This window comes from Martes martes (assembly GCF_963455335.1).
Source record: "Martes martes genome assembly, chromosome: 9".
Lineage (NCBI taxonomy): Eukaryota > Metazoa > Chordata > Mammalia > Carnivora > Mustelidae > Martes > Martes martes.
The window spans coordinates 22,649,777-22,668,097 of NC_137896.1; the positions used below are offsets into that span (position 1 = coordinate 22,649,777).

Below are 18,321 nucleotides of genomic sequence, written 5' to 3' on the forward strand. Positions count from 1 at the left end.
CGAAGGCAGAGGCCTAACCCACTGAGCCACCCAGGTGCCCCGACCCTCTGCTGGCTTATTAAGGGCACCTGCAGAACCTTCCCAGGTCTCAGACTGCTGAAATTCCCCTACCTCCCAATTCTCTTAGATACTGGAAGGTGGTCTAGTTCCCTAGTGGAATGGAAGGCAACCAAGACCACCAGGTAAGGGGACAGGAGGGAGTAAGACAGGGCTGTGGGCTGCTGCGGCAAGGGGCCCAGTTCAGACCCCTCTCTCTTCTTCCCCACCCCCTGGTGATCAGCCCCACTTCCTCAGGTATAACCAGGGCAATTGGCTGGGTGATCGGGGTCAGTATGCATTCCTGGCACTCATGGCTCTGCTCTATCCTTGCACACCTGTGACCAGGTTAGGAAAGATTCTGGTCTATTTCTCACACAAGCAGAGAGTCTAAAAATTCTTTCAAGACCCTACATCATCTGACCCCCTCCCCCGCCTTCCTCTCTCCCAGGCTCCCACATGGGGCTTCTTGGTGTTCCCCAAACCCCAGCTGCCTCCTGCCTTCTCACACACTGCCGCCTTTGCCGGGAACGTCCTTCTTGTGTCTCCCTGGGGAGTCCTCTCTTTTCCTCCAATGTGAAGAGGACCAGCTGGTTGACGCCCTCTTTGCTCGGCTCTGGGGTCACACTGTGTGTTCCGAGTGTGTCTTCCCTGGAGAAGGCGAGCTCTGTTCTCCCATCTCTAAGAGGAAGCCTATCACACTAGATGTTCAATGAGTGCTGAAGCATCACTGGCAGACATGGGGGCAGGACAGGATCCAGCCTGCGACCCTGGGGCTCTCTCCTGTCTTATCCTGTTTCCCAGGTGTCCTTATTTGGTGTCCTTATTTGGACAGACCAGCTCATGAGGTGGTCCCATTACTGGCATGATAAATATTGGTTTGAGAGTAACATGCACAGTTTCAAAGAAGAGCAGAAGGTCATCCTCACGCTGCAGGGTGAGGGGAAGGTTGCTATCTGCAGCTGACATGTTTTCCATCCTGCTCAGCCCCCGGAGGCCCTAGGAGGGGGGGAACCACGGAGTGTCAGAAAGGGGACCCCAGATATAGATCTCTCTGCTGCTAAATAAAACTATAGCTTATTTCTCTCATTGGAGTCCTGGTGATATTAAAGGGCGACATCCTATTTCAGATTCTTTTTTTTTTTTTAAGATTTTATTTATTTATTGGACAGAGAGATCACAAGTAGGCAGAGAGGCAGGCTGAGAGAAGGGGAAGCAGGCTCCCCACTGAGCTGAGAGCCCGATGCGGGGCTGGATCCCAGGACCCTGAGATCATGAGATCATGATCTCGGCCGAAGGCAGAGGCTCACTGCCACCCAGGCGCCCATTTCAGATTCTCTCTTTCTTTTCTTTTCTTTCTTTTTTTTTTTTTTTTTTAAGATTTTATTTATTTGACAGACAGATCACTAGTAGGCAAAGAGGCAGGCAGAGAGAGAGGAAGGGAAGCAGGCTCCCCACTGAGCAGAGAGTCCGATGCGGCGCTCCATCCCAGGACCCTGGGATCATGACCTGATCTGAAGGCAGAGGCTTTAACCCACTGAGCCACCCAGGCGCCCTCTATTTCAGATTCTTAACAGCATACATATCACACATATCACCAAATCATATGTATGTATATATCTCACAAGGAATATCTATCTATCTACCTATCTCTCACCAATAAATTTAATCAAATGAAAAGAGGAAACAAGCAAACCCTAAAGTTGAGAACAAATCAAATGGATCTAACCATATATCAACTTGATAACAGAAGCACCAGAGAAAAGAATTATTTCGAGTTCCTTTGGAACTCAGTACACTGTGTATCCTTTGCAGGATATATTCCGTGGACAAAAAGGGCTACAAAGAAATTTTAAACATCGCTTAGTAGATTTTTTATAATATTGGTATTATTTCTGAAACTATACGATGAGTATCATGGAATAAGGTAAATAAATAATTATAGTAATATTATTAGGAACCAAGTATAAAGTCAGATAGGTAGAGTAAAAACCCTGTGACATTACATTCAAATTGGAAATATCATTATAAACTCAATTTTTAAGTTAGTTTTTATTGTGGCAAAATATACACAACATTTACCATTTTGACCATCTTAAAGCATGCAGTGCAGAGCCATTAAGCACACGCTGTTGTGCAGCCAACACCGCTGTGAACTCATGATTTTCTGGATACATTTTCTGCTCTGTCATCTGAACGGTCTAAAAGCCTGAATATAGCAGTAGCAATGATTAATCCCAGAACTCAGATTTTGTTTCCTAAACACTTCTTTCCCACAGAGATTCCAAGTCTGGACAGGAAAGGTACAAGGAAAACCCAGATCTCAACACTGGGAAGATTTGAACATCAAAAGTAGCACTTGTCGTGATGGAATCACAGGGAATATAAAAAAGATCCTGAGTCCATAAAGAGACTCAGAAATAAAACCAGTTCGTTGGGGGGAACTATTATATCAGCTGGGGAGGGGGAAACATTTATCCTGCTTTCCTTGTAGAAACAGTGGTTCAAGGTAACCAGACAGCCTCGGCCAACAAGGGTGTGTAGTTGCTGGGTCTGTAAACGAATAGCCAGTACATTCTACCTCCCTGTCTGCCCAACACACACACACACACACACTAACAAAATGCCTATGTCCCTCATGAGACCAGGTGCACATGTACCCGCTCCCCAAGGGCTCTGCGGTGACTGGCTGTTTTGCTTGGAGCCAGAGTACAAAAATCCCCAAAGGCGTGAGCAGCACAGCTGTCCATCGTCTGTTATTCCGGGTACTGGACCCAACATGACGCATATAAACCTATTTGGAGGAATAACGTTACCCACTACAGAAATAGTCTTTAAGAATCAGCTGCTTCTGGAGAGAGGTTGGAAAAGAACTGGGTGGGAAATGGCTACCTTCTTTTCTACTGAATTTCGTAACCAGGGGATGCACTGGCTTCATTTTAAAGAAATGATACAAAAATCTGCAGGGGGGTGGAATTTGGGTGGAGAGAAATGTACTTTCAACCACATCATGGTTAGATCACTGTTGGTTCTTTTCTTAAGAGGGGCCAGGAAGCTCTTCCTCTCCCCGTCTCTGCCTTAGGCCCAGAACCCCTGCACTGCCAATAGAGGCCCCCGTTTCAGAGAGAGGGGATACGACAGTCTGTTGTATTCCTGTCCCCATTATCCTTGATTTCCAAGCCCTCCCCTGTCGGCCGGACCCTGGGCTGAATGCCAAGAGGAAGGCGATTATCCCCCAGGTCTCTAGGCAGGAACTCACAATGTGACCTGTGCGGCGGGGTCCCTGATACTGGGCTGCCATGAAGAACCCCACGGGGCATCAACCCCGTCTCCTCCAGGAAGGGTACAGGATACACCAAATGTTGCCTCTCCCCCCCCCCCCCCCGCCCCGTCCTCTCAGCCTCCAGTGGCGCACCCTGTAGAGTTTAGCAGGTGACTGTGCGGGAGGCCGCCAGCGCAGTGGGGTGCTGGTGATGTCCGTGACCACAGCTTCCTACTTCTCCCAGTGTCTGGTGTCTGAGTCGGCCCGCCTCTTGGCCCAGTGCATGGGACTGTAATGAAGCCTTCGTGGTGGATGTTAGGCTTGTGGGCCGCCTTGATGCTCACCTGTGGCTGATGCTTCCGCTCTGCTCAGGAAGGTCTGACCTGAGCAGGCTGGCTGGTAGAGCTCCAAGGGCCTGCCATCATTCTTGGGATGCACAGACGCACCTCTGGACCCCGTAATCCCAGTGTATCCATCCAGTCAGCTTGGAAACACTTTGAAAGGGCTCTCCAGAGGTCTCTTCCACCATGATGATCTGCGGCACTTTGTCTGGCTTTCATCGAGTGGCCAGTGAGTCTCTTCTGGACATCCGGGTCATTCTGCGAGTGTCTGTCTATGCCCAGGCGTGTCTTTCCCGGGGAAGAGCTCCTCTTTTCAGGGCTCACTGTGCAGCTTCGTGACACACAGGTGTGATGAGCATTTGCCAAGTGAATGAAGACTGGATCCGGGGCAGGGGCAGCAATCAGCCCATTTTCTCCACAAGGTTTCTATGTCTGGAGTTGGGCAGACGAGAGGTGGGCCCTTATGCAGAGCAGGGAGTTAGGTCTACTCCAGGCACTAGCAGAAGGCAAGGGAAGCACCTGCTAGAATGTGAGGCTATTCTTGGCCAGGAGCAAGCCTTAGACTCTTGGAGCTGCCTGGCAGGGCCGAATACTCAGATCTAGGAGAGATTATGACAGGAAACCAAGAGAGGAGGTTTAAGAGTGACGTATGGATCACCAGACACTGGATAAAGCCCTCCCTGATTCCCTCACCTGGACAACAGGCAGTAGTTAAGGAAGAACCAAATTTGAAAACAAGTTCTCCTCTCCCTGTCCACCTCCACACACAGGGCCATGTGCTGAGATCAGAGAGTAGCCACTCTCAGAGGGACACAAGGCACAGCACTAGCGGAGAAACGCACTCTCCTCGGACCCCTGACCCATTCACCTTTTTACCTCCAAGTCCTCCCACTTGCGTGAGGCTTTGGGCCTCACAAAGGCATACAAAAAGCTGTTAACATTGGTTAACAAAGAAGAAAGGTCATGATGTCCACACTGACAGGCCACCAATATAAACGAACTGGGTGACACCCCATGAGCACAGCCCTACCTTCTCCGGAGGAGCCTCCATTCTCGGCCTTGCCTCCATGGGGGTCTAGGCAAACCCGGGCCCCAGCAGAGTAGACGGAGCAAATTCCAGGGCGCCAAGTAAGACTCTGTGGTCTTCATGCTCCCTTGCCTACTTTCTAAGCGTGGCGAGAGGAGCTGAGCCTGTGCTCCCTTCCCACTGTGCTGGAGGGTCACACAGGGGATGTGCCCCGCCCCTCCTGCCCCCTGCCTCCCTGCCACCAGCCCTGCTCTTCAGGGCTAGTGTCTGCACAGAGCTCAGCTGTTCCCTTCCCCTGGCCTGGGGAGCGAACAGGTGGTCAGTGGATCAGGGGGTGGGGCTGGGGAGAACACGGCACATGAAGGTGTCATCTGTCCAAAGACCAATTAATTAAACAATCAGCTGGCTGAAAGGGACCTGTCTCACAGGCTGAGAGGAGGCCTGCATGCAAAGTCTTAGCCTGGGAGTTGCCTTGATGCTTTTGTGGGTGAAGGATCCCACCTCCACGGTGCTTCTGGAAAGTTCTCTTGCTGGCCCCAGAGCTGCAGAGGCTCTGAGGTTACTCACCACGGTGCCACATCTGCATAGCCTGTTTTCATGGGCAGGCTGTCTGCCTGGTCTGACCAACACTTCCAGATGGGCTCCAAAGCTCCTCATGGAGCTAGAGACCTCCGTCTCTGGAGTTCCCGGGCTCTGGGCTGTATCCCCTCCCTGACTCCGTTTCCACTTCAATGGGGTCTAGCCTCCTCTGTGTGAGAATGTGGGCGTCAAGTGGTAAGTGATCTGTGCTCTTCTCCACAGGCACTGATGCTGGGAGACCCAACCCGGGTCCAGCAGGTCAAGGAGGAACTATTTCAGCTGATCCCCGATCCCCAGGTCGCAGCAAACCCAAGACCCGCCCATGCCTGTCCCGTGCTAAACAGTGCGGGACTCAGGGGATCTGCAGTCTTGGCGCCATGGGACATCCACCATTGAGTAGCACACTGGGTCCCAGAGGGGGCGGGAGGGTGAGGGTGGTGAGCAGTGCTGGCCTGTGAACCCCAGTGCCCTCCTGACTTCCTGTCTCTGCAGAATGAACCAGGCCCCATTTTTAGGTTCAGGGAACAAGGGTAACCAACAGAGCCTACCTGTACATAAAGTACTTGAGAGGGCCCGGGAGCTGGCAAGAATTCCCACACGCTGTGGAAGCTTCCAGATGTAGCGTGGACTGCACGGTCTTGAGCGTTGTGGACAAGGGCACCGCTTACCAGGTGGTGTGACTGGTGGAGGCCCCAGGCCTGGAGTGGACACCCCTTGGCTTTTTTTTTTTTTAAAGACTTTATTTATTTTTTGGCAGACAGAGATCACAAGTAGGCAGAGAGGCAGGCAGAGAGAGGAGGAGGCAGGCTCCCCGCCGAGCAAAGAGCCCGATGCGGAGCTCAATCCTAGAACCCTGGGATCATGACCTGAGCCGAAGGCAGAGGCTTTAACCCACTGAGCCACCCAGGCACCCCACCCCTCGGCTTTTTGGTGTAAATGCTGATCTTGCTGTCACTAGGCCGCCTGTGACTACACTCCCTACCCCCTCGCTAACAAATAGCCAGTTTTTCCTTCCCTACCTCATGCCGGGCAGCTTTTTTGCCTTCAAGCTGCTGCTAGTCCCAAGTAGGGAAGCAGATGGATGAGTCTAGGTAATTAGGTTATGCTCTGGTGATCCTTGTTCTAACACACACAGTACGGAGACTCGTTGAGAGTGGGGTGCCGCACCCCCCAGACCTAGGCACTCCCTAGGAACAGGAACATGGCCCAGGCTCTGGCTCAGCTCTTGCCCCTTTCTACTCTCAGGGCTTTCTGGCCTGTACCAGCCTCTAGCAAAACAGACGAGGAGGAGGTTGGAGGGAGAAGTTTTGTGAAAGGAGACCCTTGCGCTCAGCTCTGACCTTTCCCCTTAGGGTTCTGGTGACCAACTTCACCATCCTCAAATACATCCATGAGACCTAGCTGGTCAGGAACATAACCCAACCACCGATTTGCTGTGGCACAGGACAAGGATAATGAAAGGAAGCGCTGGCCCAATGCCCTTAGGTAAGATTGGGTCCTTTCTGGAAGGTCCACACTCTAAGCTAGAGAACTAGAGTTAAGAGACTGGAAAAGAAGGTTCCAAGAGAAGTCCTGTTTGTCTTTGAGAACTCCTGGCACAGAAAAGGCCAGGTAAGGATTCTGAATCACAGGGAGCCTGACCAGAGGTGGCATCCAGGGTTCAGAATCTCTGGGGCCTCAGGTATAGTTTGGGGGTGGGGAGGGGTTCTAAACTGTGACTTTTTACTAAGTATCTGTTGCCAAGTCCCGTACCATGAATTTTTAGAACAAAGCTCCAGCAGTGGTGAACAATCCCCCTCCCCCATCCACTCCGTGTGATTCGAGGGGATACAAGGGGCCTGAGCCCTGAGTGAGTAGGTTTGGGGTAGTGGGGTGCTCTCAAACCTTTTTTTTTTAAGATTTTATTTATTTATTTGACAGACAGAGATCACAAGTAGGCAGAGAGGCAGGCAGAGAGAGGGAGGGGGAAGCAGGCTCCCTGCTGAGCAGAGAGCTCGATGCGATGCGGGGCTTGATCCCAGGACCCTGGGATCATGACCTGAGCCGAAGGCAGAGGCTTTAACCCACTGAGCCACCCAGGCGCCCCAAACCCCCACATTTTTAACTCGGCCTTAGCCCCATCCTCAGGCTTAGAAAAAGGAATTCCAGATTACAATTGAAGGGCCAGAAGAAGGCCAAGCCCAGCTTCTTTAAAGAAAACTGTTCTCTTAGGCTTCGAAGAAGTTGCCAATTGTAAGTCTTAGCCAGTGAATGGGGTTTAGTCCAGGGTGCCTCCACCAGGGTCAGGCCATAAGTGGCGAATTCTGCCATCGTCCAGCCTCTTTACTGGCTTGACACGTGGTTGGACTATGGGGGACCAGAGTTGGTCCCAGCTGGTATGCCCGGGAAGGGAAGCCGGGGGCATTCACCCAGAGCAGAAGGGGAGTGTCTGAACTCAAGAGACCGACTAGCCAAAGGTCAACTCAGTGTTTCCAAAGCCCTAGAACTTAAGAACATATGATAGTTCCTCATCCTCCGTGAGTTCAAATATAGATTCTTTTTTTTTTTTTTAATTTATTTATTTGTTAGAGAGAGCGTGAGTGAGCACAGGCAGACAGAGTGGTAGGCAGAGGCAGAGGGAGAAGTAGGCTCCCCGCCGAGCAAGGAGCCCGATGTGGGACTCGATCCCAGGACGCTGGGATCATGACCTGAGCCCAAGGCAGCTGCTTAACCAACTGAGCCACCAAGGCGTCCCTCAAATCTAGATTCTAAGCCTCTCTATCATCCCCCTCCTTCCCCATCCACCCTCGGCCCTAGCATGCTCCGCCACAGGCCCACCGACCTCACCAGCAGGCCTAGCAACCCCGCCTGACTGTGCCATCCTTCAACGGCCAGCTCAAGCCTTCCTTCCTCGGTCCCCGGAATTTCTATGCACTTCTGGTCAGCACACAGAGCTGTGACTCATCCGTGTTCTCGCCAACTGGACTCAAGCTCCCTGTGGACAGGGGCTTTGTCTTGGTGCGTCTGCCACAAGCCTTCTCTGTCAGAATGCAGGCAGACAACGAACTCAAGCCGCCTGACAGGAATCTGCGGCAAATTCTTCCTTCACAGATGCCCCACTGTGCTGCGGCCACCCAGTGACAAAGTGGAGACAGCGGCAGAGAACAAACGCAGAGACGCGGGGTTTATTGTTGGCGGGGAGGTGCTGGGACAACACACTTGAGACAAGAGGCAGCGGATGCTTCTGTAGGTGACTCTGTGGGCTACGGGCAGCTGTGACTTGCCTCACTCCCATGGGAGCCGGGGCCTGCTCCCAGCCTTGTGGGCTTCCTTCCCTCCTCCTGGGCCATGACAGCCAGCTGTCTGTCCATGCAGTCCCAGGCTGGCCTGGATCCTGCCCCGGCTGTGGCTGCTACCTGGAGATGGCCTGGGTAGTGCTGGGGCTGGGGCACAGCGGGACTGGTCCTGGGGACGTCAGACTTTGAGTCAGGGACTCGTCCAGCTTGCGGGTCTCGGCTTCCAGGACGGTGGCCTCAGGGGCCTGGGCCACAGCCAGCAGAGAGTGGGAGAGGCTGTGGTGCAGGCCCGCCAGCTCACGGCTGGTCTGCACCGAGCGAGCGATGTAGTCCTGCTTCTGCTTCCGCTCCAAGGCCAGCTGGGCTCGTAGCAGGGCCACCTGCGTCGGTGGAGGGGGAGGGGACCAAGAGGGAAAGAGTAATTAAGGGCCTTGAAGCGGCCCCAGGTCTTCCTGCTCCGCTCCTGGGGCTCCTGGGAGAGAGCATTTGAATCAACTACGGCACGCCGATCTCAGGATCAGGCTCTAGGGTGTCTGGGGCAAGGGCCCTTGGGAGTGATGGGAAATCCAGGGCTCCTCAATCCTGGCTCTGTAGGAGACTCAGATAGGGACCTTACAAACAACAGCAACAACAAAACTACTCATCCGTTTTATTGAGGGATCATTTGCATGTAATAAAATGCCGGGATTTTAAGAACACGTTGTGATGAGTTTGATCACACACGCGCGTGTGCGTAACCGCTATCCCGATTGAGATCCAGAGTATTTTATCATCACTGCAGTACGCTCTACCCTGGAGACTCTTGATAAATACTCTGACTTAATCAGATGGTGCTGAGGCCTGGGCGTCAGTGTTTTTTCAAAGCTCCCCAGGTGGTTCTCAGGTGCAGCCAGGGCTGGGAATCACTGATGAACCCTTGTTTCTCCGATGAGTACACAGCACCAGGAGGTGCTTATGGGGAGCTCAGGGCAGCGCCAGGACTAGGGTGAGGCAGAGACGCCCCTGGGGTGTGGAATTTAAGGAGGGACTCCAGGTCACCAGTGAACATCTCCTTAAATTCTCACCTGGGTGCCTCTGTTGCCTCACCCCAGCCTGGGCCCCATCTTGGGACTGCTTCGTGTGAATTCCAACTAATAGCTGAGTCTAGTCGTATGGTCAGGCTCTGCTGGTAGTGACTATTAGTTCCTGAAACAGGCTCAGAAATAAAAATGCCACGGTTCTTACTACTCTGGGGCCTTGAGAGACAGGGTGAGCCTTCAGGTGAGGCCTGGGAGGCAAGAAGGCACTTGATCCTGGCTTTCTGGGGCGTGGCAGCTGGAGCTGCGCTCTGAGGTGTGGATCTTGGTGCTGGTGGCTATTCTGCCTGGTGTGCTGGCAACAGTCCGGCCGGCACGGGTGCATGTGAGGGCAGAGGAGGCTGGGATGCTTGTTGTTTGCTTTCCTCTGTCCTCCTAGAATCTTCGGGCTGCCCCTCAGCCCTCTTTCTTCTCCTTCTCCTTCCTAGCTAGGAACCTGGCGGTCTGGGGTCTGGAGCATGCTTTCTTCCCTCCTCCTACCCTAAGCAGATGGGAGGTTGAGTTGGGACTGGGCTCTTCTTGCCTCTCACACAGAGGCAATAGTTCCTCTGAGGGAGGAACGATTTCCCGTCTCCCTGCTGGAGGGGCACAAAGGGTCAGGCACACAGCAGACACTCATGCTTTGTTGCCTGATGGCAAAGGAGGGAAAGGGGGCTTAGAAAGCTGATCCTTCCAGAACATACCTCTTTCTGCAGTTCGGCCACGTGCTTGGCATCTGAGGAGCCCTTCTGTCCTCCTCTTCCATCCTACGGAAGACAAATACCATTCCTACTGGAATAGGCCTTCCTGCCCTGGGGGTTCTGAAAAAGGCATCTTTAGCCAGCTCATCCCAATCCTGGGGGCCAAGGCAAGAGCTATGTGACAGAACCCAGACTGGACTCCATGGGGCACCATGACCATTGGGCAAGCAAGCCTGGGAGGGCCCAAGCCAGCCTAGTGGATGACACCCCCCCAGAGACCTGATGCTGAACATCCAAAAGGTTTGGATGGCATTGGCTTCTTGAAGTCACCTTTTAATTTACAGAAGTATAACATGCGTCTGCCTTGTGGCAGCCCTGGGCCGTGAACTAGGGGTGCAGAAAGGAAGATGAGGTGCCTGCCCTTGGGAAGCTTTCATAAAGGAAGGGGGATGGAGAGCTGGGAGACGCTCAGCTAGCAGAAGCAGTCTCTTCCCGACAGGCCACAGCACTGTTTATGGATGGGCATAACTCAGCTAGAAGAGTCCTGGTATGGGGAGTCTTCCCCCAGTTCCTTACCCCAAAAAGGGAGTCTAGTCCCAGGAAATCCCATGGATTCTAACCTCGAAGATTCAGTCCTATAAGGGAGGAGCTCCGAGAGGCCCATGAAGCTGCTATAAGGCTCATGGGCATGTCAGGGTCTGGCAAGTACCACCCGACACCCACTCGCCCGGGATTCTGACCAGAAACCTGATGAGCCCCACTCCTAGATGAGCCCGAGGCCCTGGTCTGCAAGCGGGGAGGTTACACATCAGGGAAGGCTTTTTGAGCTCCTGAGAAGGTAGGGCTGCGAGCCGTGACTCCATCCCCACCCACGAAGATGGGCCTCCTTCCTGAGTCAGGGACAGACTGAGCTGTGCAGAAGCCAGCCCGGAGGGGCTCCCCGGAGCAGCTCACGTGGCCGTGTCCCCCTGCAAACCTGCTGTGTGGGGGACGAAGCTGTGGCTTCCCTGACCTCCAGGACGCCCGTCTTCAATGCGCGCATGGAGTCCCTCTTCATCTTCCTGCGCTCTCGCTCCACCTGCCGAGATGCAGGTGAAAAGTCAGGGCTCGGCTTGGCTCTGGGGCGGGAGCAGAACTGCCTCCCGCGAGAGGAGGCTGGCGTGGGTGCGGCTGTGGGTGTAGGGGTGAGCAGGGGACAGCAACCTCGAGAAGGGGTGAGGAGAGTGCGGGCCAGGGCAGCCCTGGGAGCAGAGAGGTGCTGCTGGGGCAGAAGAGGTAGGGCCCGCCTCTCAGGCCTTCTGGCCGGGCTTAGCAAATGCTTTCTGTAGTATTTTGGGCTTTGCAGGCCGTCAGATCTCTGGCCCAACTATTTGACTCCACTATGCTGGTGTTCGCATGAACACTGCTTTTCAGCAAGAGGCAGCAGGCTGGATATGGCCCCTGGGCTACAGCTGATCACTCTGCTCCGGGGGCTCCGTGAGAAGCGAGATACCGGTGTGCTGAGCCCCAGATGAGGACGCTGAGGACACGAGAAAGGACTCACCTGCTCCAAGGCAGCCCGCAGCTGGACATTGTGGTGCTGCAGCCTGCTCCGGTCAATCTCCAGCTGTGCCACTGCTCGCTGGAGGTGTTCCAGCCTCTGTCCCCAGAGCTGCTTCTCCTCTGTCCCGAGACCAGGCTCAGCCTCTACTCCGGGCACCTGCGGGACATCCCGGGGACTCTCACCTGGCCAGCCCCTTAGACCGATGGGGGAACAGACAGAGGGCAAACGGACCAGCGTGGCAGGTCTGAGCTTCAGGGACCCAATTCCCAAAGGAGGGGAACAAGCCCCTGGAAAGGAGCTTCCTTCTGGCCATCGGTTCCTACCACGCCCCCAGCTCACCTCTTCCAGCTGTGCACCTACCTCTTCTCTGGGTCCCCGTTCCGCTCTGCTGGTTGAGCCGGGGCTCAGGAGCCGCTCCTTCTCCAGAGCTTGCCTGGTGAGCTCCAACTCATCCTGGGATATCGAGGTGTGGAGCAAATCACACGATGACAACCTCCTATCCAGCCCCACGCTACCTTCCATCCTCATCAAAACCACTGAATTCTCTCAACAGGTTATAGTCTTATTGTTCCTGGAGCCTCTGAGCTATTCTAGGGCAGAATCTTTATTTACAGATGGACAAAGCAAAGAAGTGGAGAGGGGTCTATTCAAAGTTATATGGTGGGCTAGGACTAAAACCTGGCTTGAGATCTTGCATAAATTAAGCAGCAACCTGGAGCACTGAGGTGTTGTAGAAAGAGCATGGGGGGCGCCTGGGTGGTTCAAGGGGTTAAAGCCTCTGCCTTCTACTCAGGTCATGATCCCAGGACCCTGGGATCGAGCCCCGCATCGGGCTCCCTCTGCTCAGCAGGGAGCCTGCTTCCTCCTCTCTCTGTCTGCTTCTCTGCCTACTTGTGATCTCTACCTGTGAAATAAATAAAATATTAAAAAAAAGAAAGAAAGAAAGCAAGCATGGACTCTGGGGACACACAGAGTGGGGTATTCTGTTGCTACTTACTGGCTCTATGACCTGGGTCAAGATATGAGCTCTCTCCAAAACCTAATTTCCTCATTTGTAAAATGACCACATGTTCCATGAAGCATAGATCAGGCTTCTGGGGTTCAATCCCTCCTGATAAGTGAGGACCTCAGGCTAGATATTTTCTAGGCACCGTATGTCTCACAGGGGGAGTTCAGCAAACAGGCTGCGTTCTAGAGTCAGACTCCCTAGATCTCCCTAGATCCACTGACTGGCCATATGACCTTGGACAAGTTACTTGGCCTCTCTGAGCTATAAACGAGATAATTCCAACTTCTCAGCATGGAAAATGCTTAAAAGAAGAAATGACGGCAGTGGGATGAAGGGCTGTATCTGAAAGATATTCTCGAGTGTTTGGGCGGGGGCCAATGCAGGGGGATGCTGACCGGAGCTACAATACTGCTCAGCAACCTCCTGTCCAGCAACGGACTTTACTTGTTCTGTTACTGTAAGAACGAGCCTAAAGATAGGAAAAGATTCTACTTATCAAATGCTTATCTCTTTACATATTCAAGATGGCCCTACAGGGCTGGTATTGCTATTGCCCCAAAAATCAGAGAAGTGAAGGCACTTATCTGGGGTCACACAGCCCATAAACTGTAGGATGGTATTGCAAACCCAGGAACTTGACTCCAAAGTTCACACTTGGATCCCCTTCTCAGCATATTGCCCCCAGAAGGTAAGTCCTTGCAGCGCTGTGTCTGAGAGGATGGGAGGGGTTCTCTGGGGCTCAGCCCTGGTCAAGGCCCCAAGATGTGGGGTCAATTTCCTGGAAAAAATGGGCTGGTTGTTCTTGGCAAAAGAGGCAATGCCTCTCTATGGCCAACGGTCAACCTTGCTTTCCTGACTGTCTGCTCTGTTGCAGGCCTTGTGGCCAGTGCTGGGGCAGCAAAGGGGACTAAGACATGGCCCCTGACCTTGAAGTTGAATGCTACACCCTAAAGTCCACTTCCCTTCTCATTCGATATTCCACCTAGAAGAGTTCACTTATCCTTAACTGCTGAGGACCCCAAGTCTATCCCTAGCCTCACCCTTCAACTTCAGATCACTTCACAGACCTGCTTCCTGGACCTCACCCCCTACAGGTCCCACAGGCACCTCGTTCCACTGCCATTCCACAGCATTCCCGAAACCTGCCTTTGAGCAGAAACCTGGGGGGTTTGGTTTCCTTCTGCCCTTTCTTTACTCCCCTGTTTCTTAGCCAGTCAGCTGCCAGAGGTCCTGTGAGCTTCTAGGCTGCCCCCGCCCCGTGTCACCGTCCACCCTTCCTGTCTTCGGTCATCATTTGTCCCACGACTTCGAGGACCACCTCCTTGTCGGTCTCCCCAGATCTACTGTGACATTGGATGTGTCACCCTCCCCCACTGCCCCAAACACTTCATCCAGATCCCACTGGTCATCCAGCTCTTCGACATGACTCCGAAGCCCTGAATGATGGGGCCCTCGCTGCCTTGTCTTCTGTGGCCAATTGCCCCTCTACGTCCCATTCAGCCTTAAGTCTTGTACGGCTGCTCCATGCTCTCCTTCCTCTTTCCTCTTCCCCAGAAACCTCCTCCCCAACCTGTGCTTGGCTAATTCCTTACTGGTTCCTTCAGATCTAATCTGAAACTCTGCTTTGACTGGGAAGCCTTCTAGGATTTACCACTAGGAGAGGCCAGCTGGGTGTCCTCTGTGTGCTCAAGAGCACGACGAACTTCCCTAACGAGGCTCTGACTTGAACTAGACACTGCATTCCAAGTGCTTATCCGCTAGACCATAAGCTCTATGGAACTGTGGGCGTCTCTCCATATCCTCCCAGATGAGCACAATACCCTGGATTCCATCGATCTCCGCCCTCTTGCATCCTGAGGTGTCACAAGCCCGGGGTGGCAGGGAGCCTCTGAGCTCAGCCAGATGTCAGGCTCTGCTCCCTAGCCGTTACCACCCGTGGAGTGACTCACCTGCAGCTTCTGCTGCTCCGAGTCCCGCTCCAGAACAGAGGCCTGCAGGAACATGGCTACCTCCTGCAGGCTGCTGACGCTCGCCTTGCTCTGGGCAAGGGACAGCGCCAAGTCCTGGGCCTTCTCCCTCCACTCTATCTCCCGGGCCTCCGTCTGCCTCAGCGCTACCTGCAGTCGCTCCAGCTCCTGCTGCAGCCGGGGCCCGGCAGCGCCAAGCTTTGTAAGGGGCTCCTCCGCTGGGGAGGCTGCGTAGCTGTGGGCTGAGTCCTCCAGATTCTTCCTTTGCTGGGCCTCCCTCAGCCCCACGATCTCCTCTTCCTTTTGGGCTAGAGTCAGCTGCAACTCCCTTAGGCTTTCACGGAGGCCCCGCACCTCTTCCTCTTCTCTCTCCCGCTCCGGACCCTGGTTCCCTGGGAGGGCATCTTCTCGGGCCCTCCGGGCCACAGACTGCTCTAGCAGCTGCCCCTGCCTCTTCTGATAGCTCAGCTCCTCGTCCCTCTGGGCCAGTGCCCGCTGGAGCTGCTGCACGGCCTCCTGGTGCCGGAGATCCCGGTCCTGGATCTCGCCTTCCCGCCTCCGCAGGGCGTCCTCCAGCTGCCGGGCCTGTGCCTGGCAGGAGTCCAGGGCGGCCTGCAAGGTGGCTGTGCTGGCCTCCAGGCTGCGGCTCAGTTCTGCCTGCCCCAGCAGCCGCTGCTCCTTCTCCTGCAGGGCGGCCTGAGCCTTGCTCAGGGCCTCCTGCAGAGCCTCGGCCTGCTCCCGGGCTGTCTCCTCCCGCTGCTCGGAGAACAGGCTGGCCGCCTGCAGGGCCTCCAGCTCCTGGTCCCGGTCCTTGAGTGCGGCCTCTGCCCGCAGCAGGCGGTCCCGAAGGCCCGTGACCTCTGTCTCGTGCTCCTGGGCCCGCTCGGCGCACTGTTGCCGGAGGGCCAGCAGAGCCTCCTCCTGCTCCCGAGACTCGGCCCTGAGGTCAGCCAACACTTCCTCCAGAGCCTGCCCACGCTGTCCCTCCACGGCCAGCTCCTCCTGGAGCCTTCGTACGTGCTCCCTGTGCTCCTCGAGCTCTCCCTGGCGCTCCTGCAGCTGCACGCGGGCCCGTTCCACGGTGCCCTGCAGCGCGCTCGCCTGCTCCTTTGCCGTCTCCTCCTGTGCCCGCGCCTGCTGCTGCTGGTGCCGCAGGGCCTCGAGCTCCTGGTCCCTCTGAGCCAGGGCTCTCTGCGCCTCCTCCAGGTGAGCCTGCAGTGCCTGCTCTTTGAGCTCTCCCCGTTCCCTGGCCTCCTGCAGGTGCCGCTGCAGGACCACTAGCTCCTGCTCTCGCTGGCTCAAGAGCAGGCTGCTCTCCCCCACCTTCCTGTGCAGGCCCTGGAGCTGTTGCTCCAGCTGGTCCTTATGCTCCCTCAGCTCGTGCAGACGCTCCTGCTGGCATTCCACCTCCTTCTCCTTATCACGCAGGATCAGCTTCAGGTGCTCGAGGCTCCCGCGCTGGGCTTTACTCGGGCTCTTCCCTTCCTCCGCCTGCTCCTGCAAGGGTGGCCTCTGGGAGGCCAGCTCCCGGCCTCGCTCCCTCAATGACAGCTTGATCTGGCCCAGGTCCTCCTCCAGCATCTTGGTCTGCAGCGTCCTCTGGTCTTCTAAGGCCCGAATCCTCTCCCTCTGGAGCAGCACGTCCTGGTCCCGCCTCTCCAGGTCCTGAGCCAGACGCTCTTTCTGCCTCTGTAGCTCCTCAATCTGCTCTCGCTGGCACTTCAGCTCCTGGTCCTTGTCCTGGAGTTCTCTCGCCAGAAGGGTGCCGTGGCTCTCCAGCTCGTCGATCTGGCTGCTCTGGGCCTGCAGCTCCTGGCTCCTCTCCTCCAGGTCCAGTGTCAGGTGGGTGAGGGCCACCCTCTGCATCTCCCTCTGGCCCTCCAGCTCCTCGATGGCCTTTTGCTGGCACTCCATTTGGTGATGGTTTTCCTCCAGTTCCAGGGCGAGGCACTCCAGAGTGACCAGCTGCTTCTTCAGATCCTGAATCTGTCCTTTCTGGGACTCTATCACTTGGGCCTTCTTCTCAAGTTCGAGAAGCTGATGCTCCAAGATGCTCCTCTGGGTCTCTCGAGCCTTCTCGAGCTCTTTGATTTGCTCCCTCTGCACGGCCAACTTCTGCTCCCGCTCCTGGACAGCCAGGGGCAGATGCTCTAAGACAGACCTGCACTTCTCCAGCTCCTGGATCTGCTCGTGTTGCGCGTCCACCTCCTGGCTCCTCTTCTCCAGGTCCAGAGACAGGGCGTCCAAAGCAACCTTCTGCATCTCCCGTTGTTTCTCCAGCTCCTGGATGCTTCCCCGCAGAGCCTCCACCTCCCCTTCTTTTTCAGAGAGGGCCTGGGTCAGGATAGCTAAATTTTCCTGCAGAGCCTTCCACTGGGCCACTGTCAGCTCGCCCTGCTCCTGCAGAGCCTGGGCTCGCTCACGCTCGGTCTCCGCTTCCTCGCTCTTGAGTTTCAGGGCCGAGCGAGTGGTTCTCAGGTCCTCCTCCAGAGCCCCGGCAGCACTGGCCTGAGCCCTGGCTTCTGCCACAGACGCCTGCAGACGGTCCACCTGGGCCGTCAGGTTCTCCTTGGCTGCCTGCAGGAGCTCTCGCTCCTTCTGGAAAAGAAGATGAAAAACCACCTTAGGCTACACTTTCCGGATACCATCTGCCCAGTGCAGGCCCTTCGTCTCCTTTCCCTGCAGCCCCAGCACCAGCAAGGAGGGACAAAGAGAACTGGTGCCTTCCACTTAAGCTGATCTAGTAAAAGATTGTCCTTACCGAATTCCAGGGCTCTGCTAGGCCCAGAGGAGAGAGCCTGAAACAAATGAGCCATCCCAGACTCTGGTCCTTCAGGGCAGGGGACAAATATTTCAGCCTCCTTTCAGGAAAACTGACCAGGGCCTTCCTAATGGACCTCAAGGAGACAGCCAGGGAAAACTGAGCCCCTTGCTCAAGGACGCTGGGCATGTGGATGGGGCATGACCACAGGCCCAGGTGGGTTTGGAGCTTCAGCCTGGCCCCCAAGGACTCCTCCTGAAGAAAGTCCCTGCCCCCGACCAGGCCCACCTCACCTGGGCCTCCTGTCCCTGCAGCTCTGCTTGCCGCAGACGACTCTGCAGAGACGTCACGGTTTCCTGCAGTTCTGTCAGCTCGGATTCCAGCAAGTTCTGCTTTCCTTCCCACTGGCATTTCTCTTTGGGAAGAGGGGAGGTGGTACAGCGAGGCCCAGGGTGAAGGAAGAGAGGGACACAGAGGCAGATGGAGGGGGAGGAACAGAATCAAAGGGGAAGAAGGCGAGGAAGGAGAGAATTACGTCCAGTCTCACAGCCACGTCACCCATCAGCCAGCTGGTCCGGGTTTGTCTGGGCCCCTGCGGCTCCCACACTTGCATCCGTAGCTGCCGCCCGGTGCCGGCACTTGCCTGACTCTCCTCCCAACACTACCTCACCCTCACCATGTAGTGATCTCCAGCCCTGGATTCCAGATCCAAGGGTCGGGGGGGGGACCAAAGATGCTGGAGGTCCTTTCTAGTCTCTAATTCTA

General features: G+C 55.2%; 1 protein-coding gene across 2 annotated transcripts in view; it reads right to left on the bottom strand.

Moving 5' to 3' along the window:
- Positions 1-7,811: 7,811 nt before the first annotated feature.
- Positions 7,812-18,321, bottom strand: part of CEP250 (centrosomal protein 250) — a 50,925-nt gene continuing 40,415 nt past the window's right edge. The window contains exons 27-33 of one of the 2 annotated variants that reach the window (XM_080812595.1): positions 17,850-17,971; positions 14,778-17,393; positions 12,180-12,272; positions 11,820-11,975; positions 11,289-11,354; positions 10,280-10,342; positions 7,812-8,900 (exon numbers count right to left, since the gene is read on the bottom strand). In XM_080812595.1, the coding sequence (XP_080668721.1) occupies positions 8,637-8,900; positions 10,280-10,342; positions 11,289-11,354; positions 11,820-11,975; positions 12,180-12,272; positions 14,778-17,393; positions 17,850-17,971 (3,380 nt within the window). In that variant the 3' untranslated portion in view covers positions 7,812-8,636. Of the gene's footprint in view, positions 8,901-10,279; positions 10,343-11,252; positions 11,355-11,819; positions 11,976-12,179; positions 12,273-14,777; positions 17,394-17,849; positions 17,972-18,321 lie in introns of both variants that reach the window. The other variant, XM_080812594.1, reaches the window with a different exon arrangement.